The sequence below is a fragment of the Elephas maximus genome, chromosome 8 (assembly GCF_024166365.1).
Source record: "Elephas maximus indicus isolate mEleMax1 chromosome 8, mEleMax1 primary haplotype, whole genome shotgun sequence".
Classification (NCBI taxonomy): Eukaryota; Metazoa; Chordata; class Mammalia; order Proboscidea; family Elephantidae; genus Elephas; species Elephas maximus.
The window spans coordinates 9,988,796-10,011,919 of record NC_064826.1 but is presented as its reverse complement, the minus strand read 5'-3'; the positions used below and the strand labels follow the sequence as shown (position 1 = coordinate 10,011,919).

General features: G+C 54.5%; 2 protein-coding genes across 4 annotated transcripts in view; both read right to left on the bottom strand.

The window, feature by feature from the left end:
* Positions 1-2,054: 2,054 nt before the first annotated feature.
* Positions 2,055-23,124, bottom strand: part of SLC37A3 (solute carrier family 37 member 3) — a 54,208-nt gene continuing 33,138 nt past the window's right edge. The window contains exons 10-15 of the mRNA XM_049893705.1: positions 22,437-22,578; positions 11,991-12,092; positions 11,409-11,456; positions 7,755-7,906; positions 5,698-5,763; positions 2,055-4,308 (exon numbers count right to left, since the gene is read on the bottom strand). Coding sequence (XP_049749662.1) covers positions 4,216-4,308; positions 5,698-5,763; positions 7,755-7,906; positions 11,409-11,456; positions 11,991-12,092; positions 22,437-22,578 — 603 coding nt within the window. The 3' untranslated portion in view covers positions 2,055-4,215. The remainder of the gene's footprint in view (positions 4,309-5,697; positions 5,764-7,754; positions 7,907-11,408; positions 11,457-11,990; positions 12,093-22,436; positions 22,579-23,124) is intronic.
* Positions 12,113-22,393, bottom strand: LOC126081698 (uncharacterized). Of its 3 annotated transcripts, XM_049893703.1 has the most exons (3): positions 16,842-22,393; positions 14,511-15,785; positions 12,113-13,016 (listed from the first exon to the last, which is right to left on the bottom strand). In XM_049893703.1, the coding sequence occupies exons 1-3, from the start codon at positions 18,257-18,259 to the stop codon at positions 13,007-13,009; spliced, it is 2,703 nt and encodes a 900-aa protein (XP_049749660.1). In that variant the 5' UTR covers positions 18,260-22,393; the 3' UTR covers positions 12,113-13,006. The 3 variants fall into 3 exon arrangements, with proteins under 3 accessions (XP_049749660.1, XP_049749658.1, XP_049749661.1); XM_049893701.1 differs by lacking the exon at positions 12,113-13,016 and having other exon boundaries at positions 13,854-15,785; XM_049893704.1 differs by lacking the exon at positions 12,113-13,016 and having other exon boundaries at positions 15,643-16,269.

Here is a 23,124-nt window from a genome sequence, read left to right as displayed (position 1 = left end):
TAGAACAAAGAAACCATCAACACCACACACACACAACAAAACGACAGTTAATTCATACCTATCAAAAATCACACTGAATGTAAATGGGTTAAATGCACCAGTCAAAAGGCAAGGAGTAACAGAATGGATTAAAAAAAAAACACGACCCATCAATACGTTGCCTACGAGAAATGCATATTAGACACAAAGATAAAAATAAGCTAGAAATCAAAGGATAGAAACAAAAATTTATCAAGCAAACAGTAACCAAAAGAGAGGAGTGACAATATTAACCTCAGATAAAACAGACTTTCAGGCAAAATCCAACATAAGAGACAAGAAAGGGCACTATATATTCATTAAAGTGACAATTCACCAAGAGGACATAACCATAATAATTACATACCCAATGAATGAATTCCAAAATACATAACACCAACTCTAACAGTATTGAAAAGACAAACAGGCAGTTCGACAGTAACTGTAGGAGACTTTAACTTAATCGACAATAATTGTAGGAGACTTTAACACACCACTTTCGACGAAGGACAGAACATCTAGGAAGAAACTCAAAGATACAGCACACCTAAACATCACCATCAATGAACTCAACCTCATAGACATATACAGAACACTCCGCCCAACAGCAGCAAAGCACATGGATCACTCTCCAGAATAGGCCATCTTTTAGGCCACAAAGCAAAGCCTCAATAAATCAAAAAATATCAAAATAATACAAACCATCTTCTTCAATCACAACGCTATGAAAGTAGAAATCAGTTAACAGGAAGAACAAGGGAAAAAATCAAATACATGGAAACTGATTAACACCTTGCTTAAAAACCACTAAGTAACAGAAAAAATTAAAAATGAAATTAAAAAATTCCTAGAATCAAATGAGAATGAAAACACAACATAACAAAACCTTTGGGACCCAGCAAAAGCAGTGCTCAAAGGTCAATTCATAGCAATAAACACATCAAAATCAACACCTTAACCCTACAACATGAATAGAAAACGAACAGTGAAAGAAGCCCACAGCAACCAACAGGAAGGAAATAATAAAGGTTGCTGTTGTTATTGTTAGGTGCCGTCCTGTCCATTCCGACTCACAGAGACTCTATGTACAACGGAACAAAGCACTGTGCAATCCTGCACCGTCCTCACAACCGTTGTTATGCTTGAGCCCATTGTTGCAGCTACTGTATCAAGCCATTTCATTAAGGGTCTTCGTCTTTGTTGCTGACCCTCTACTTTACCAAGCATGATGTCCTTCTCCAGGGACTGGTCCCTCCTAATAACATATCCAAATAAATGTCAGAGCTTAAATAAACAAAATCGGAAAACAGAAAAACAATCAAGAGAATCAGTAAGACTAGAAGTTGGTTCTTTGAAAGGATCAATAAAATTGGCAAACCACTGGCCAAACTAACAAAGGAAAAGAAGATGCAAACAACACAAATAAGAAATGAGATCAGTGACATCACCACAGACCCAAACGAAATTAAAAGGATCATAACAGAATACTATGAAGAACTGTACTCCAACAAATTTGAAAACTTAGAAGAGATGGACAAATTTCTAGAAACACACTACCTACCTAAACTAACACAAATCGAGGTAGAAATTTTGAACAGACCTTTAACAAAGAACTTGAAGAGATCATAGAAAAGGTCCTGGCCCAGATGGCATCACTGGAGAATTCTACCAAGCATTGAGAGAAGAGCTGACACCAATTCCTGATGGCCTTTCCTTCAGGGGAAAAAAATGAAGAAAGTGAAGCCTGCTCTTAGAAGTTCTTTAAAGTTAACTCCTATGTAGACTCCCAGACTAGAACAGTAAGAAAATTATCTCCACAGTGCAATATACAATTTCTTTCACAGGTGAGTATCTATCTTGTTTATAATTTTATTCCACATACTATTACAGATTGAACTGCATCTCCCAAAAATGTGTCAGGATCCTAACCCCATACCTATGGATGGAGCCCTGGCGGCATAGCAGTTAAGAGCTCAGCTGCTAACCAAAAGGTTTGCAAGTTCAAATCCATCAGCTGCTCCTTGGAAACCCTCTGGGGCTTTTCTACTCTGTCCTATAGTGTCTCTATGAGTTGAAATCAATTAACAACAACATACCTATGGATGTAATCCCATTTGGGAATAGAGTTTTGTTATGTCAATGAGGTCATATCCATGTAGGGTGTGTCTTAAACCTAATCACTGTTGAGATTTAAAAACAGATTAGGCAGAGAGAAACCCAGTGCCACTGAGTCGATTTCAACTCATAGTGACCCTACAGGACAGAGTAGAACTGCCCCATAGATTTTCCAAGGAGCGCCTTGCAGATTCGAACTGTCGACCCTTTGGTTAGCACTTAACCACTACACCACCAGGGTTGGGAGAGACAAATGTCACAGGGGGTTCACCAAGGAATCAAGGAACGCTGGGGCTACAGACAAAGACCTTCCCCCAGAGCCAACAGGAGCGCCTCCCCTTGAGCCTGCGCCCTGAATTCGGACTTCTATCCTCCTAACCGTAAGAAAATAAATTTCTGTTGGTTAAAGTCACCCTCTTGTGGTTGTTTCTGTTGCACCAGCTCTAGGAGACTAAGACGGGGACAGACGGGGGCTCTAGGGAGTTCTGTGTAGCACTCACGCCTGTCCGGTTCACACTGGAGAGAAAACAGGCTGGGACAGGGGCACTCAAATGCGACCGTGTGTATTACGTGGGGGGAGGAGAAACGGTCTCTGTGCCACACGTCCGAAAGAGGTTCAACCTTAAAAATGGGGTTTGTCTACAAACAACTCTTAAGTTAAAACTCGGCAATCCGCCCAGACTCAGCACAATCTCACGTGCTTCACAGGCGTCCCAGGAAGCCCCCCGCAGCTCCTCAGAGAAGGGGAACGCAGGGCTAGTGTGGGAGCGGGAGGGACCGGCGGCCTCGGGAAATCCCACAGCACGGGCCAGACTGTAAACTTCAGGGCTCAGACCAGAGAAACGGACATGTGATTTACTAGAAAAGCCAGTTTATTTTTCCTTTCTGTGTTTCATATTTTCCCTTTTTCTCAGTAATAAGCAGTATTACTGATTGGAAATTTGATTTAATAGCATTCATTTATCAAGTTCATAAACAAATCACGTTTCAGAGTATAAAGTAAGACACTGAAAAATATTCCCCAGCCCAATGCAAATCAGGGTTCCCTCAAAATTGCACATTTCCCCCTAGTTTGCTCATATAATTTAAAACCCATGTACAGAATGACCTTAAAATATCAGTAATTACTACAGAACCCACAGCCTTGAAGACAGACACTCCATGATTCTCTAACGAACAGACGCCATCAGGCCCCAGTAATCCACCGATGTGACTCAATGTCACCTATGTTACACTCACTAGCATAACGCAGTCTCCTCCTAATTCTAGCCGTCTGCTGAGGAAACTCAAGGAAGCCGGCTGTGACGGCGATCAAGCCTCTGTGCACAGGGCCAAGCAGGCTGGCTTCTACAGTGGTCCTAAAGCCCCCACACGGCAAATCCAGGGCCGACTCCTTTGCTGCGAGTCACTCGCTGGAATGTTCGAGATAACAGATGTGCCTTATGCGCCCCCCAAAAGGAAGGGTAGGTGCGTTCTGGAGTCAAGTGAATTCTGAATGAGGCTGGGGCAGAGCAGGGTGACCAGGATTTGAAGGTATTTTGCTTCTGGGGCAGGATGACTTTCAGATGACCTTCGATGGGACAGACAGCGATGGAGCCCCTGGTGCATCGTGTGTCCTTGCCCACCAGATGGGCAGGAGGCACTCTGTCCACGACAGGCTCAGGCTCGGTCCAGCCTGAGCACCAGGCTTTAACGTAAAGACTCATGACAAAGCCAGGCGCAACGACCCTTCTGTTCGTGGAGCACACTGCAGACACAAGCCACGGGTGACCCTGCCTCCTGTTCACCCAGCTTTCAAGGCTAGAGAAGGAGAGCCGGCAACCAGCCAGGTACGTGAGGCCGAAGGGAAGAGCCTCGACTGGCCAGACAAAGAGGCTGGCAGGTGTGCGGTACACACATGAGACACGGAAGCCAATCGTCAACAACAATCGTGTAGTGTAGAAAAATCACCCAGCCTGCCGGGGCAGTCGGCCCCTCACAGGCAGCTGACACCCGGGAGCAGGCTTGACGACCCAAGGCTATGGTGGAGCTCCGGGCAACGTCCCAGTGTCCCCCGCTGTCTTTTTCTCTGGAGGGCCCCAGTCAGTCATTCAACGTACGAGCCTGCCTCCTCTGCACAAGATGGCCTACTTCCCTCACAATTAATGGTGAGATGAATGCAATGGTACAGCCCGTCTGTGAAGAGAAAGAAGTGAAAATGTGCCAGCAACTTAGCCACTCCTACTGGAGCATCAAGGTTTGAACATCATTTTGACTTTGTACAAAGACAACGCTTGATCATCAATGAATTAGAAAATGATTTTTTAAATTATAGCAAATACTATCACAACAGACTTACTGTTACATTTCAGCCTCCGAAAAAGGACTGAGCTAGAGAAATGAAATAATTTGCCGTTGGCAGAAGAGAAACTGATGCTTCGGCCTCAGATGAAAACCTGTGTTTCTTATAACAGACCCAGTTTCCTTTCTACGACACTTTCGGGTAGGATCGCACCACCAGTTCATCGAGAGATGGCTCCCTCCTTTGTCAGAAGTGGGACTCAGGGAGACACGGCCCACCTTGGGAAGCCAGAAGGCAGTCAGGCACCAGAAGGCTCCCTATGTGGTAGCCTGGGGTCAGCTCCAGGGAGCGCCTGGACTCAAATAGATCGGGCGCCTTGCACGAGGCAAGAGAGCAGCGATCTGTACTGGGTTGACTGGAGCTGCTGAGAGAGCCCTGTCCATAATTAGGATGCCCTAATTGGGTTTTGGGTTAATTAGGTGTAGGAGGCCCGGCGGTACAGTGGTTAAGTGCTCAGCTGTGAACTGAAAGACTGGCAGTTGGAACCCACCCAGCAGTGACATGGGAGAAAGGCCTGGCAATCTGTTCCCATAAAGATTACAGCCTAGGAAACCCTATGGGGAAGTTCTGCTCTGTCATGTGGGGTGGCTCTGAGTGGGAACTGACTCAACAGCACACAAGTTTTAGGTACAGGGTGCTAAATGCGCCCCCTGGTGGACACGGCAGTCACCAGCCTCTCAAGAAGCCCTGTGGAGAGCACTGTGCTCACTCCACAGACAGCAACATTTTAAAAGCTCCAGGCACCCCTCCACACTGGCTATTTCTCAGAAAGTACAAAATTCCAGTCAGCAATGTCCAGAGCACAGCACATACTTCCTCAAGTGACGACTGTTATTTTGGAATTCTCACGGGGTGAGCCCAGTGTTAATCAGAGCAATGCGGGGCTGTTAACCCCACGTTGCCTGGCACACACTGCTATTTCCTTCAGAATCCCCACGTTGTATTCAGCACGTGGAGAGGACCCTGGAGGAGGGCACCTGAAATCAGTCTCTCAGTGTTAGTTTTTCTGGAATTTTAAAAGATAATACGTGTTAGACTTAGGTCAAAGGCAAACTGGGGGCCATTTTCATCCTTAAAGAAGAAAAAAATGTTACTTTTCACAAAAGAGTCTTTAAAAGAAACCATTGAATTTACTGGTTTCAAGAAGTAACTTAAGTAACTGCTTTAGAATAAATTAATAAGAAAAATAATTAGTTAAAAAAAAAAAAAAAGCACACACTTACCATGAGAATGAAAAAATAGAAAACCCACATCCATCCAAGTTTGTCCTGGATCAAAGACACCAGAAACTGAAAGGGAGATAAAGACATTACAACACAATCACCTGTGACCAACGAGACGAAACCGCTAAAAAGCAGATTAAACGTGGCTATTGAAGAGAAGAGAAGGGAGCTGGCGGTGGTCAAGGGCTTGCATTTTACAAAGCTCTGCCAAGTACACGTTCCCACTGGAGCTCTATCAGCGCCCTGAACGCTGTGGGCTCACGGAGGCCCCACACAAAAACTGTAGAACAGAAGACATGCAGGTTCAGGTGGGTTTTTATTCTCCTCACTATGAAGAGAAATGATGAACGTTCTCAGGCCCAGGCCACTCCCGTGTAATCATTCTTTCTTCCGATGAAAGGCACTATAACTGATGCTTTCAGATGGGTCTGAAGTCTAAGGACACCTCCCGTTTCTCAATTATGCTCCTGACTCCCAGGATTACTGCACCGCATTAACGTTCTACAGCAGTCTTTACTTTCAACCACTGGCAAGGATCTAACAGCACTGAACGGATGTTCTCTGATCACACTGCTACTGACACAAGCGGGGAAAATGAACGCGAACGACTTAGCCTGGATCATGTCATGGAAAGCAGAGCAGCGGAGGTCTGATCACCTGTAAGAGCATGGTGGCCCTCCGAACTCTGACTGCCCGCTCATCTTTTTTTTTAAACAGCTTTTTTTGCATAACATAAAGTTCACCCATTTAAAATCCACAATTTAATGGTTTTTAGTATATTTCCAAGGAGCCTTGGTAGCACAGTGGTTAAAGTGCTTGGTTGTTAACCGAAAGGTCAGTGGTTTGAATCCACCAGCTGCTCCATGGGAGAAAGATGTAGCAGTCTGCTTGCATAAAGATTACAGCCTTGGAAACCCTATGGGGCAGTTTTCCTGTCCTACAGGGTTGCTACAAGTTGGCATTGACATGACAGCAGTGGGTTTTAAAGTCTTTTTTTTCTCCAGTTCTCCTTGACTTCTCTACATCTGACACCTCCTCGGATTCTCTGCCCTGGACAACACGTTCTTCTCCTCACTTTCTGCCTCTGACGCCAGGCGTTCGTTCTCTCAGGTTCTGCCTTTGGCACTTCGTTCTCTCTCCCTGTTAAAAACCTTACCCACTGCCATCGTTTCAACTATTCTATCCATGGCAGGTGACTCCCAAATCCCTATTTTTCAGAAGCAGCTCTCAGTGGCCTGGAGTGCTGTACCCTAGGAGAAGCGTGACCCAGGACCTTCCTACAGGAGAGAGGCCTTTCTAGAGAAGGCCTGAATTTAAGCAAAAAGACCAACTAGAACAGTTCTGCAGTAGCCCAATCTCAGCTGAGGTGCCCTCTAAGTTTAGCGTGCCTAACAATGACCAGATGGCTTGTTGAAAGTATGGACGCCCAGGCTCTGCCCACGAGTCTGCAATGAGCCCAGCAGTCTGCGCTTTCACGAGTAGCCCAGGTCATTCTGACACAAGGAATCGGTGGACCACCTTCTGAAGCACGGTCTCAGATTTCTGGACGTGGAGGACTCAGGGAAGGTGACTCAGGGGGCAGCTGGAGGGTCCAGGGCCGTTTGCAGTGAGGCCCCATGTAAAAACGTGCACGTGCGCACGCATGCATGTGTTATGGGGAGATGGGACAGGGGAAGAGGCGGGGTCTGCATGCCGGGTGAGGATAACGAGAGGCTTGTCTCGAGCCTGCCCCTTCTCTTTACCCCTTACAACCTGGTAGGTGGGAGGGGGCTGGAGCAGGTGGAGCTGTCTTCTGAGATCTGAGCTTATTTCTCGACAGCAAGAACCTGAAAGTAATGAAACTTCTGGGAAGAAGGAACTAAGAACAGTGGAGAATTCTTCCATGTCAGGTGGCATCAGCTGGACCTCAGAGGAGGCTTCAGGGCAGTGCACTACAGCACACGAGGCTGCCCACTCCACACGCCATCGGGGCGGGCGCCTGCGCCTTGGGAGGACAGGACGACCTAGTGTGTGTTCCAGCCCCTGTCACATTCTCACCCGGCCCGCCATGATCTCACCTGGCCCACCGCGGCACCGACGCTCCCAGTTCCATCAATGATGCCTGTGACTGTGGCCAAAGCCTCACTGCTCCCTCGGACTAGCTCCTGGCGCCCCAGATCCGCAGAGATCGCAGAGCTGATCATGTTAGAAGGTCCACCAATAAAAAACCCTACGGTTACACACAGAACACTCTCTCAGTAAAACATCACTCAGAACACCACTAGGAATCTACTAAATAAGGCAAACTACCACCCCAACCCCCCACGCCTGTCAATGTGTTGTACTACAGGTGCAGGCTTGAGTGTTGCTTCACTGCGCTCATGAGGCACCTTTACACAGATCAAGGGACAGTCATCCAGACAGAACAAGGGGGTACTGAGTGGTTTCAAGTCAGGAAAGGTGTGAGTCAGCGTTGTATCCTTTCACCATACCTATTCAATCTGTATGCTGAGCAATAATCCGAGAAGCTGGGCTATATGAAGAAGGACAGGGCATTAGGATTGGAGGAAGACTCATTAACAACCTGCGTTATGCAGATGACACAACCTTGCTTGCTGAAAGTGAAGAGGACTTGAATCACTTATTGATGAAGATCAAAGACCACAGCCTTCAGTATGGATTAGACCTCAACATAAAGAAAACAAAAATCCTCACAGCTGGACCAATGAGCAACATCATGATAAACGGAGAAAAGATTGAAGTTGTCAAGGATTTCATTTTACTTGGATCCACAACCAACACCCACGGAAGCAGCAGTCAAGAAATCAAAAGATGCATTGCATTGGGTAAATCTGCTGCAAAAGGACCTCTGAAGTGCTGAAAAGCAAAGATGTCACCCTGAACACCAAGCTACACCTGACCTAAGCCATGGTATTTTCAATCACATCGTATGCCTGTGAAAGCTGGACAATGAATAAGGAAGACTGAAGAAGAGTTGACACCTTTGAATAGTGGTGCTGGAGAAGAATATCGAATATACGATGGACTGCCAAAAGAATGAACAAATCTGTCTTGGAAGAAGTACAACCAGAATGCTCCTTAGAAGCAAGGATGGCGAGACTGGGTCTTACATACATTGGACATGTTGTCAGGAGGGATCAGTCCCTAGAGAAGGACATCATGCTTGGCAGAGTACAGGGTCAGCGGAAAAGTGGAAGACCCTCAACGAGGTGGATTGACACAGCGGCTGCAACAATGAGCTCAAGCATAATGATTGTGAAGATGGCTCAGGACCGGGCAGTGTTTTGTCCTGTGGTCCAGGGGGTCGCTGAGAGTCGGAACTGACTTGACGGCATCTAACAACAACAACATCCCAATACTTTACCCAGACGTTGGAGAGAAAAGGAAAAAAATAATCAGTAGCAATGGAAACTATTCCCAATAGTATCTTCAAAGCAGATAGCATCCACATTTCTGAAACCCCTTGTTGAATTACGTGACATTTTAGTATATTTACTAGAACCCAAAGCTACAGAGCACCCAGCGGACCCACGGCACCTGCTAATCCGTGAAGTCTGCACTCGTTAACAAATCCCATTACAGTGGAGCTGCACCATGTGAGCATCTAACTGCTCAAATTCAGCCCAATATACTGGAAAAGAGAGCGGAGAAGAAGTTATTCAAACGGTGCCGGGGGCTCCATCTGCCACCCTCCCGGGACTCATCCCAGGAACTGAGTATGAGTGGGCAGGTATGAATCTGTCGCTCACGCTGCTGGACTCGGCTCCGTGGGCTTCGCAGAGCATGAGCCTCTCCCTACCCAAAATATCATAGAGGGTTTAAAAGCACTTAATTTTTAAATAGCATGGTCCCTAATTGCACCCAAGTATTTTTTTTTATTTCATCTGGTGCTTGAGTGAAGAAAAACCAACCGGTTCCAACACAGGAGGAAAACCAGCCACACTGGGCTTTCTGAAAGATGGTGAGCTGGTTTGCAACATGGGCCCTCCTCAGACACCTTCAGAAGCAGCTCTGACTGCATAAAACCTCCATCCCACACACTGACCTCAGAGCCGACCCCTTGTGCAGCCTGCAACACCAGCCTACCCAAGAGGACCCGACGCAGCAAACATTTCTGTAGAACTCAGAGATCGCCAAGCCCTAGTCAACAGCCCCCCTATTTCAAGTGTATCTGATACAGCTGAGCTCCAGAAAAACAAAGAAATCAGGGCGCTCCTCAGCACCCTTTGGGATGGGACCTGGTGTTGAAACAGTAAGGCCAATTGAATCCTGCAGTTGCATCGCTGGCCACTCACACAGCTATGTGAAGTAGGTACCAGCTTTTTTTCCTAAATTTTATTTACTTTGTTGTCGTTGTTGAGAATATACACAACAAAACATACCAATTCAACAGTTTCTACATGTTCAGTTTAGGGACACTGATTACATTCTTTGAGTTGTGCAACCATTCTCATCCTCCTTTTCTGGGTTGTTCCTCCCTCATTAACATAAACTCACCGGTGCCAACTTTTCCTGATATCACCAGGTGAAAAATACCTGAGGGAAAAGGAGCTGTGGAAGCCAGGAGAGGCTGTTTGGAAAGGTTGACAGCCAGTGGCATGAAGTCTCGGGGCCTCGCCTTTGTGGAGAGAAGTGTACATGTCAGAGTGCTGGGAACTGGTCTGCCTCTGGTTTCTGCAGACGGTGCCCACCAGTGACCAGAATATAGCTAAACATCAAGTCCTTGTTTTAATCAAAACTTCAAAGGTGAACTAAGGTGCATGTACGTAAAAAAAGCAACAGGAGCCTCTGACAGAGCAGCGAGTGTTCTTCGCACACCCGGCCACCGCACGTCAGCTCCACTCATAGAGGACAGGGTCTGTCTTATCAACTGCGTTTACTGGGTTGACAGTGTATTCTGTGTAAAACTGTACACGTGTATATATACCATATATCGCTGTCAGTGCATTTGGCCTGAACAAACGCTGAGTATTATTTATAGTTTCTAGAACGACTATGACCGGAATGGTGCAAGCAGAGCAGGAAAGACATGCAAAGACTGGAATTTCAACTTCACTCTGGTCACTAGACAGACACGAGTCCTCAAGTGAACCGATTCACTTCTCTGGGCCTCGGTTTCCACAGCTATAAAGTCACGGCGTTGAGCCAGACGATGAAGGCCTCTCCAAATACTAAAATTAGGATTCTTCTATCCCATGATAACAAGGTTGTCACCCACACTGAATGTCATAAAAGAACTTCATAATGACCCAGTGTGGGGAGAGTCTAACGCAGGACAGAAGGCAGAACGCACGGCAAGACAGACACTTCGAACGGTGCATCACCACGTTTTTTCTCAGAACGACCTTCTCCATCCAGGTCGACTAAAACTACAAAGGGAAACAGATAGCGTGTCCTCTTCTTGTCTTGAGGGCAGTGACTCCCCAACCCTCGGCTCCTTTGCCAACTGCCTCAGAGCTTATTTCTTCCTTAAAATGTCAGAAGCTGGGGCTGCAAACAGAGACTTTAGAAAATCCCTGCTTCTATAAACGACAGGACTGAGGCTGATGACAGCAAAGAAATATAGCCCAGAGGAAGAGGGGTCTCTCCTTCTACCACGAGAGTTCTCTATAACCGAGGTCTCTGTGTTACCCAGACCGAGAGAGGAGCAAGTTTCCTCTTCCCTACATTCACAGAGGAGCCGTACAGGCAGGGGGAGCGCCACGCCGTACCTGTGACCGCCATCAGAAGTGCGTTAACGGACTTATCATCAGGAGAGCCTGTGAGGGAAGAGCAGAAAGGCCAAGATGACATCACAGTGGGGTACTCAAGCTCCGCAGAGCAGCCCACAGAGACGGGAGTCTGACCTCACAAGACACACCCAGATTCGGCAGGGACAGGGCTCTCACTGCCTTCTCCACCTCCGATTTGCAAGGTCTGCCTGTCGCTGGTGCTCACATTGATGTGACTTCATTGCAGCAGCATCTCAAGGAGCACATACCAAACCTACTAATTATATCTCTCTGCTTTTACTGTTTTATTGGCCGTAATGCTGTCCCACTGGAGTCTGCCCTTACGTACACTCCCAAGCAAGCTTTTAAACCGGCAACAAAGCAGAGGACGTGCCGGCTTCCTCCCCAACACGCATAAAAGGACGTGAGGGTGGTTTCACCAGGCACTTAGGGGACATGAAAGGGATCGTGGCAGGCCTTTGTAGCCGTCTCCAGGGTCTCCCCCAGCAGACCACTGACTCACGGCAAATGCCCTCCTCCTCAGAGATCAGGGAAACCTCTTCATCGCAAAGGAATACTCACGACTATATCCCACAAGGGCCCCGGTCGCCAGCAGCAGGCTCAGCGCCAAAACAGGGGCTCTCTTCTGCAGCAGGTCGGAGATGAAGCCCTGCAGGGTGCCACCTGCAGGAAGGGGACAGCGCAGTCAACACCAGCACCTGCCACTCGGCCCCCTCCCTGCTCTCACTGTCAGGACCCTTCCCTGCTCTCACTGTCAGGACCCCGACGCTGCTCTCACTGTCAGGACCCCCACCCTGCTCTCACTGTCAGGACCCCACTCTGCTCTCATTGTCAGGACCCCGACGCTGCTCTCTAGCCCCTGAGATGGCTGACTGCTGAAGAGCGTCCTCCACAACTGCCTTTCAGGAAGACTGACTGCTGCATCGCCATGATGGCTGATGGGGACAGGGCACCCCAAATCAGACCCAAAAATATGGTCAAAGGAAAAACCACCACGACCTTCCACTAGCCCTTACTGTTCCTCTTCCTAAAACAGGCTGTTGAGGATTTTCCTGATTCTCCTGCTTTTTATTTTGAAAGATAATTCACAAAGGGCTGCTCTTCATGGGCTATTGACAGTGGCCAACAGTCACTAAAATTAAATGTAGCAATCAGGGTTCCCAACACCCAGGGCGGGGGGCAGCAAGTGTGAAAAGAGGCAACAGGAACCCTTCCAGCATCACGTTTAGACATGGTCCCCGAACCCTGGTGCACCTCAGACAGCAGGCGCCTGGGCAGCTTTAATTTTAAAGGACACAGCCTCACTTTTGTGGCACCCTCACCTTCGGTTCTGGAGCTAAGACGAGGGCTGTCAAATTCAGGTGTAACAGGAGCGTACCACCTAAGGATACGCTGTTTGGTGTCATGTGACCGGGGCAGTTTAGCCTTACCGTGACCCTAAATGTACACGTTGGGGTAAGGACACCGAGTTTGCCACAGCCAAGTAAATAATACCTCCACAAGACTGTCTTATTTACAAGTCTCTTCCTTGTTTACACTTTCAGCTACAGCAAAGCGTCACCACTAAAATCTGCTGCTTACACTGAGGCGACCGCCACCACGCGCAGAAGGGAATCCCTGCCACCAATGAGGCGACCGCCACCACGCGCAGAAGGGAATCCCTGCCACCAACGAGGCGACCGCCACCACGCGCAGAAGGGAATCCCTGCCACCAATGAGGCGACCGCCACCACGCGCAGAAGGGAATCCCTGCCACCAACGAGGCGACCGCCATCACGCGCAGAAGGGAATCCCTGCCACCAACGAGGCGACCGCCATCACGCGCAGAAGGGAATCCCTGCCACCAACGAGGCGACCGCCACCACGCGCAGAAGGGAATCCCTGCCACCAACGAGGCGACCGCCATCACGCGCAGAAGGGAATCCCTGCCACCAACGAGGCGACCGCCATCACGCGCAGAAGGGAATCCCTGCCACCAACGAGGCGACCGCCATCACGCGCAGAAGGGAATCCCTGCCACCAACGAGGCGACCGCCATCACGCGCAGAAGGGAATCCCTGCCACCAATGAGGCGACAGCCACCACGCGCAGAAGGGAATCCCTGCCACCAATGAGGCGACCGCCATCCCCGCAGAAGGGAATCCCTGCCACCAATGAGGCGACCGCCACCACGCGCAGAAGGGAATCCCTGCCACCAATGAGGCAACCGCCACCACGCGCAGAAGGGAATCCCTGCCACCAACGAGGCGACCGCCATCACGCGCAGAAGGGAATCCCTGCCACCAACGAGGCGACCGCCACCACGCGCAGAAGGGAATCCCTGCCACCAACGAGGCGACCGCCATCACGCGCAGAAGGGAATCCCTGCCACCAACGAGGCGACCGCCACCACGCGCAGAAGGGAATCCCTGCCACCAACGAGGCGACCGCCACCACGCGCAGAAGGGAATCCCTGCCACCAACGAGGCGACCGCCATCACGCGCAGAAGGGAATCCCTGCCACCAACGAGGCGACCGCCACCACGCGCAGAAGGGAATCCCTGCCACCAACGAGGCGACCGCCACCACGCGCAGAAGGGAATCCCTGCCACCAACGAGGCGACCGCCACCACGCGCAGAAGGGAATCCCTGCCACCAACGAGGCGACCGCCATCACGCGCAGAAGGGAATCCCTGCCACCAACGAGGCGACCGCCATCACGCGCAGAAGGGAATCCCTGCCACCAACGAGGCGACCGCCATCACGCGCAGAAGGGAATCCCTGCCACCAACGAGGCGACCGCCACCACGCGCAGAAGGGAATCCCTGCCACCAACGAGGCGACCGCCACCACGCGCAGAAGGGAATCCCTGCCACCAATGAGGCGACCGCCACCACGCGCAGAAGGGAATCCCTGCCACCAATGAGGCGACCGCCACCACGCGCAGAAGGGAATCCCTGCCACCAATGAGGCGACCGCCACCACGCGCAGAAGGGAATCCCTGCCACCAATGAGGCGACCGCCATCCCCGCAGAAGGGAATCCCTGCCACCAATGAGGCGACCGCCACCACGCGCAGAAGGGAATCCCTGCCACCAATGAGGCGACCGCCATCCCCGCAGGAGGGAATCCCTGCCACCAATGAGGCGACCGCCACCACGCGCAGAAGGGAATCCCTGCCACCAATGAGGCGACCGCCACCACGCGCAGAAGGGAATCCCTGCCACCAATGAGGCGACCGCCACCACGCGCAGAAGGGAATCCCTGCCACCAATGAGGCGACCGCCACCACGCGCAGAAGGGAATCCCTGCCACCAATGAGGCGACCGCCACCACGCGCAGAAGGGAATCCCTGCCACCAATGAGGCGACCGCCACCACGCGCAGAAGGGAATCCCTGCCACCAATGAGGCGACCGCCACCACGCGCAGAAGGGAATCCCTGCCACCAATGAGGCGACCGCCACCACGCGCAGAAGGGAATCCCTGCCACCAGTGAGGCGACCGCCATCACGCGCAGAAGGGAATCCCTGCCACCAGTGAGGCGACCGCCACCACGCGCAGAAGGGAATCCCTGCCACCAGTGAGGCGACCGCCACCACGCGCAGAAGGGAATCCCTGCCACCAGTGAGGCGACCGCCATCACGCGCAGAAGGGAATCCCTGCCACCAACGAGGCGACCGCCACCACGCGCAGAAGGGAATCCCTGCGACCAATGAGGCGACCGCCACCACGCGCAGAAGGGAATCCCTGCCACCAACGAGGCGACCGCCACCACGCGCAGAAGGGAATCCCTGCCACCAACGAGGCAACCGCCACCACGCGCAGAAGGGAATCCCTGCCACCAACGAGGCGACCGCCACCACGCGCAGAAGGGAATCCCTGCCACCAGTGAGGCGACCGCCACCACGCGCAGAAGGGAATCCCTGCCACCAATGAGGCGACCGCCACCACGCGCAGAAGGGAATCCCTGCCACCAACGAGGCGACCGCCACCACGCGCAGAAGGGAATCCCTGCGACCAATGAGGCGACCGCCACCACGCGCAGAAGGGAATCCCTGCCACCAACGAGGCGACCGCCACCACGCGCAGAAGGGAATCCCTGCCACCAACGAGGCAACCGCCACCACGCGCAGAAGGGAATCCCTGCCACCAACGAGGCGACCGCCACCACGCGCAGAAGGGAATCCCTGCCACCAACGAGGCAACCGCCACCACGCGCAGAAGGGAATCCCTGCCACCAACGAGGCAACCGCCACCACGCGCAGAAGGGAATCCCTGCCACCAATGAGGCGACCGCCATCACGCGCAGAAGGGAATCCCTGCCACCAATGAGGGAACCGCCACCACGCGCAGAAGGAAATCCCTGCCACCAATGAGGCGACCGCCACCACGCGCAGAAGGGAATCCCTGCCACCAATGAGGCGACCGCCACCACGCGCAGAAGGGAATCCCTGCCACCAACGAGGCGACCGCCATCACGCGCAGAAGGGAATCCCTGCCACCAATGAGGCGACCGCCACCACGCGCAGAAGGGAATCCCTGCCACCAACGAGGCGACCGCCACCACGCGCAGAAGGGAATCCCTGCCACCAACAAGGCGACCGCCACCACGCGCAGAAGGGAATCCCTGCCACCAACGAGGCAACCGCCACCACGCGCAGAAGGGAATCCCTGCCACCAACGAGGCGACCGCCACCACGCGCAGAAGGGAATCCCTGCCACCAACGAGGCAACCGCCACCACGCGCAGAAGGGAATCCCTGCCACCAATGAGGCGACCGCCATCACGCGCAGAAGGGAATCCCTGCCACCAATGAGGGAACCGCCACCACGCGCAGAAGGAAATCCCTGCCACCAATGAGGCGACCGCCACCACGCGCAGAAGGGAATCCCTGCCACCAATGAGGCAACCGCCACCACGCGCAGAAGGGAATCCCTGCCACCAATGAGGCGACCGCCACCACGCGCAGAAGGGAATCCCTGCCACCAATGAGGCGACCGCCACCACGCGCAGAAGGGAATCCCTGCCACCAATGAGGCGACCGCCACCACGCGCAGAAGGGAATCCCTGCCACCAATGAGGCGACCGCCATCACGCGCAGAAGGGAATCCCTGCCACCAATGAGGCGACCGCCATCACGCGCAGAAGGGAATCCCTGCCACCAATGAGGCGACCGCCACCACGCGCAGAAGGGAATCCCTGCCACCAATGAGGCGACCGCCATCACGCGCAGAAGGGAATCCCTGCCACCAATGAGGCTACCGCCACCACGCGCAGAAGGGAATCCCTGCCACCAATGAGGCAACCGCCACCACGCGCAGAAGGGAATCCCTGCCACCAACGAGGCAACCGCCACCACGCGCAGAAGGGAATCCCTGCCACCAATGAGGCGACCGCCATCACGCGCAGAAGGGAATCCCTGCCACCAATGAGGGAACCGCCACCACGCGCAGAAGGAAATCCCTGCCACCAATGAGGCGACCGCCACCACGCGCAGAAGGGAATCCCTGCCACCAATGAGGCGACCGCCACCACGCGCAGAAGGGAATCCCTGCCACCAACGAGGCGACCGCCATCACGCGCAGAAGGGAATCCCTGCCACCAATGAGGCGACCGCCACCACGCGCAGAAGGGAATCCCTGCCACCAACGAGGCGACCGCCACCACGCGCAGAAGGGAATCCCTGCCACCAACGAGGCGACCGCCACCACGCGCAGAAGGGAATCCCTGCCACCAACGAGGCGACCGCCACCACGCGCAGAAGGGAATCCCTGCCACCAACGAGGCAACCGCCACCACGCGCAGAAGGGAATCCCTGCCACCAAAGAGGCGACCGCCACCACGCGCAGAAGGGAATCCCTGCCACCAACGAGGCAACCGCCACCACGCGCAGAAGGGAATCCCTGCCACCAATGAGGCGACCGCCACCACGCGCAGAAGGGAATCCCTGCCACCAACGAGGCGACCGCCATCACGCGCAGAAGGGAATCCCTGCCACCAATGAGGCGACCGCCATCACGCGCAGAAGGGAATCCCTGCCACCAACGAGGCGACCGCCACCACGCGCAGAAGGGAATCCCTGCCACCAATGAGGCGACCGCCATCACGCGCAGAAGGGAATCCCTGCCACCAACGAGGCGACCGCCACCACGCGCAGAAGGGAATCCCTGCCACCAATGAGGCGACCGCCACCACGCGCAGAAGGGAATCCCTGCCACCAACGAGGCGACCGCCACCACGCGCAGAAGGGAATCCCTGCCACCAATGAGGCGACCGCCATCACGCGCAGAAGGGAATCCCTGCCACCAACGAGGCGACCGCCACCACGCGCAGAAGGGAATCCCTGCCACCAACGAGGCAACCGCCACCACGCGCAGAAGGGAATCCCTGCCACCAATGAGGCGACCGCCACCACGCGCAGAAGGGAATCCCTGCCACCAACGAGGCGACCGCCACCACGCGCAGAAGGGAATCCCTGCCACCAATGAGGCGACCGCCACCACGCGCAGAAGGGAATCCCTGCCACCAATGAGGCGACCGCCACCACGCGCAGAAGGGAATCCCTGCCACCAATGAGGCGACCGCCACCACGCGCAGAAGGGAATCCCTGCCACCAATGAGGCGACCGCCACCACGCGCAGAAGGGAATCCCTGCCACCAATGAGGCGACCGCCATCCCCGCAGAAGGGAATCCCTGCCACCAATGAGGCGACCGCCACCACGCGCAGAAGGGAATCCCTGCCACCAATGAGGCGACCGCCACCACGCGCAGAAGGGAATCCCTGCCACCAATGAGGCGACCGCCACCACGCGCAGAAGGGAATCCCTGCCACCAATGAGGCGACCGCCATCCCCGCAGGAGGGAATCCCTGCCACCAATGAGGCGACCGCCACCACGCGCAGAAGGGAATCCCTGCCACCAATGAGGCAACCGCCACCACGCGCAGAAGGGAATCCCTGCCACCAATGAGGCGACCGCCACCACGCGCAGAAGGGAATCCCTGCCACCAATGAGGCGACCGCCACCACGCGCAGAAGGGAATCCCTGCCACCAATGAGGCGACCGCCACCACGCGCAGAAGGGAATCCCTGCCACCAATGAGGCGACCGCCACCACGCGCAGAAGGAAATCCCTGCCACCAATGAGGCGACCGCCACCACGCGCAGAAGGAAATCCCTGCCACCAATGAGGGAACCGCCACCACGCGCAGAAGGGAATCCCTGCCACCAATGAGGCGACCGCCATCACGCGCAGAAGGGAATCCCTGCCACCAATGAGGCGACCGCCACCACGCGCAGAAGGGAATCCCTGCCACCAATGAGGCGACCGCCACCACGCGCAGAAGGGAATCCCTGCCACCAATGAGGCGACCGCCATCACGCGCAGAAGGGAATCCCTGCCACCAATGAGGCGACCGCCATCACGCGCAGAAGGGAATCCCTGCCACCAATGAGGCGACCGCCACCACGCGCAGAAGGGAATCCCTGCCACCAATGAGGCGACCGCCATCACGCGCAGAAGGGAATCCCTGCCACCAATGAGGCGACCGCCACCACGCGCAGAAGGGAATCCCTGCCACCAATGAGGCGACCGCCACCACGCGCAGAAGGGAATCCCTGCCACCAATGAGGCGACCGCCATCACGCGCAGAAGGGAATCCCTGCCACCAATGAGGCGACCGCCACCACGCGCAGAAGGGAATCCCTGCCACCAATGAGGCGACCGCCAGCACGCGCAGAAGGGAATCCCTGCCACCAATGAGGCGACCGCCATCACGCGCAGAAGGGAATCCCTGCCACCAATGAGGCGACCGCCATCACGCGCAGAAGGGAATCCCTGCCACCAATGAGGCGACCGCCATCACGCGCAGAAGGGAATCCCTGCCACCAATGAGGCGACCGCCACCACGCGCAGAAGGGAATCCCTGCCACCAATGAGGCGACCGCCATCACGCGCAGAAGGGAATCCCTGCCACCAATGAGGCGACCGCCACCACGCGCAGAAGGGAATCCCTGCCACCAATGAGGCGACCGCCACCACGCGCAGAAGGGAATCCCTGCCACCAATGAGGCGACCGCCATCACGCGCAGAAGGGAATCCCTGCCACCAATGAGGCAACCGCCATCACGCGCAGAAGGGAATCCCTGCCACCAATGAGGCGACCGCCACCACGCGCAGAAGGGAATCCCTGCCACCAATGAGGCGACCGCCACCACGCGCAGAAGGGAATCCCTGCCACCAATGAGGCGACCGCCACCACGCGCAGAAGGGAATCCCTGCCACCAATGAGGCGACCGCCACCACGCGCAGAAGGGAATCCCTGCCACCAATGAGGCAACCGCCATCCCCGCAGAAGGGAATCCCTGCCACCAATGAGGCAACCGCCACCACGCGCAGAAGGGAATCCCTGCCACCAATGAGGGAACCGCCACCACGCGCAGAAGGGAATCCCTGCCACCAGTGAGGCGACCGCCACCACGCGCAGAAGGGAATCCCTGCCACCAATGAGGCAACCGCCATCCCCGCAGAAGGGAATCCCTGCCACCAATGAGGCAACCGCCATCCCCGCAGAAGGGAATCCCTGCCACCAATGAGGCAACCGCCACCACGCGCAGAAGGGAATCCCTGCCACCAATGAGGCAACCGCCACCACGCGCAGAAGGGAATCCCTGCCACCAATGAGGCAACCGCCATCCCCGCAGAAGGGAATCCCTGCCACCAATGAGGCGACCGCCACCACGCGCAGAAGGGAATCCCTGCCACCAATGAGGCGACCGCCATCACGCGCAGAAGGGAATCCCTGCCACCAATGAGGCGACCGCCATCACGCGCAGAAGGGAATCCCTGCCACCAATGAGGCGACCGCCATCACGCGCAGAAGGGAATCCCTGCCACCAATGAGGCGACCGCCATCACGCGCAGAAGGGAATCCCTGCCACCAATGAGGCGACCGCCACCACGCGCAGAAGGGAATCCCTGCCACCAATGAGGCGACCGCCATCACGCGCAGAAGGGAATCCCTGCCACCAATGAGGCGACCGCCATCACGCACAGAAGGGAATCCCTGCCACCAATGAGGCAACCGCCATCCCCGCAGAAGGGAATCCCTGCCACCAATGAGGCAACCGCCACCACGCGCAGAAGGGAATCCCTGCCACCAATGAGGCAACCGCCATCACGCGCAGAAGGGAATCCCTGCCACCAATGAGGCGACCGCCACCACGCGCAGAAGGGAATCCCTGCCACCAATGAGGCAACCGCCACCACGCGCAGAAGGGAATCCCTGCCACCAATGAGGCAACCGCCATCACGCGCAGAAGGGAATCCCTGCCACCAATGAGGCGACCGCCACCACGCGCAGAAGGGAATCCCTGCCACCAATGAGGCAACCGCCACCACGCGCAGAAGGGAATCCCTGCCACCAATGAGGCGACCGCCATCACGCGCAGAAGGGAATCCCTGCCACCAATGAGGCGACCGCCACCACGCGCAGAAGGGAATCCCTGCCACCAATGAGGCGACCGCCATCACGCGCAGAAGGGAATCCCTGCCACCAATGAGGCAACCGCCATCACGCGCAGAAAGGAATCCCTGCCACCAATGAGGCAACCGCCATCACGCGCAGAAGGGAATCCCTGCCACCAATGAGGCAACCGCCACCACGCGCAGAAGGGAATCCCTGCCACCAATGAGGCAACCGCCATCCCCGCAGAAGGGAATCCCTGCCACCAATGAGGCGACCGCCACCACGCGCAGAAGGGAATCCCTGCCACCAATGAGGCGACCGCCATCACGCGCAGAAGGGAATCCCTGCCACCAATGAGGCGACCGCCATCACGCGCAGAAGGGAATCCCTGCCACCAATGAGGCGACCGCCATCACGCGCAGAAGGGAATCCCTGCCACCAATGAGGCGACCGCCATCACGCGCAGAAGGGAATCCCTGCCACCAATGAGGCGACCGCCACCACGCGCAGAAGGGAATCCCTGCCACCAATGAGGCGACCGCCATCACGCGCAGAAGGGAATCCCTGCCACCAATGAGGCGACCGCCATCACGCACAGAAGGGAATCCCTGCCACCAATGAGGCGACCGCCATCACGCGCAGAAGGGAATCCCTGCCACCAATGAGGCGACCGCCACCACGCCCAGAAGGGAATCCCTGCCACCAATGAGGCGACCGCCATCCCCGCAGAAGGGAATCCCTGCCACCAATGAGGCGACCGCCATCCCCGCAGAAGGGAATCCCTGCCACCAATGAGGCGACCGCCATCACGCACAGAAGGGAATCCCTGCCACCAATGAGGCGACCGCCATCACGCGCAGAAGGGAATCCCTGCCACCAATGAGGCAACCGCCACCACGCGCAGAAGGGAATCCCTGCCACCAACGAGGCAACCGCCATCACGCGCAGAAGGGAATCCCTGCCACCAATGAGGCGACCGCCACCACGCGCAGAAGGGAATCCCTGCCACCAATGAGGCGACCGCCATCCCCGCAGAAGGGAATCCCTGCCACCAATGAGGCAACCGCCACCACGCGCAGAAGGGAATCCCTGCCACCAACGAGGCGACCGCCACCACGCGCAGAAGGGAATCCCTGCCACCACCCGCCTCTGTGCTGTGACTGCGCACCAAGCCACCGCTCTCCCTTCTGTGGCTGGGGTGGCGGGCAAGCAGGCCATAGGTAAGACGAGTACATCACAACCTAACGTGGATCTTGGACACGCGACTAGTTCAGAGCTGAGACATCCCTGACTATGTACAACGGGTTACATTTAAAGGGGCCAAGACAAAAGAACTGACCCATTATCCCAGGCCCGAGAAAAAGAGCCCTGTAAACCACAGGCCCGCCTGAGCCGGGTCTCCCTGCCCAAGAGTTTTTTTTCCTGTAGGAGTTTGCCTGTTGGCTGGCAGTACAGTGTAGGGAAAATGGCTGTGACATAAGCAATAAACCCTTGAACAATGCCGATTTCATAACCCAGTAAGGCTAACTCTGCATGAAGGAAGCGGACGCATCTCGCCTACCTATGATTCCGCCTACATCGTACCAGATGGACAGCTGGTCAGCTTCGGCCTCTTTCCACTCAAAGTTGTTGCTCAGGTAAAAGGGCAGCCAGAAGAAGAAGGAGTAATTCACCAACTTCAAGCAGGCATAGGCCAGTGAATACTACAAGAAACACATTCAGCAGCCAGTAAGAGACTAACAGCTCAGCGGGACAACTTTCAGTGTCATTAAAAAGCAAAACGAAATAAAGGCATCTGGGGTGAGTAAGACCTGATTTTAAAATTAAACTTGTCTACACACTGTGTTTCCCTGACTTGCCCTGGTCCCACCCCCCTGCCCCCCGCCATCCCCACTGGCTTCCAGCAAAGCAGAAAACAGACCTTGGGGTGACAACACCTGCTTGTTTCTGACTGTCTCCCTTCCTTCTCACGTCACAGGAAACCAGTGTTTGGAATCCCCAAGGCAGGGCACACATGCATGTTTCTTATTCAAAGATAAACGGTCTCTGTGCCACTCTTGGGCACTAATCCCAGGCAGAGAAGTCCTGTAAAGACCAAGGCTGACTGTCAACAGCTGTTCTACTTCTTATGAAGCCAACACCAGGAACCACTGAGAGCAATATGACTAAAACGGGGAGTTTCAAGGTCTGAGAAAGGCACTGACACTGCCGAAAGTGGGAGAGAAAGAAGAGAGGATCCTCGGTGAATG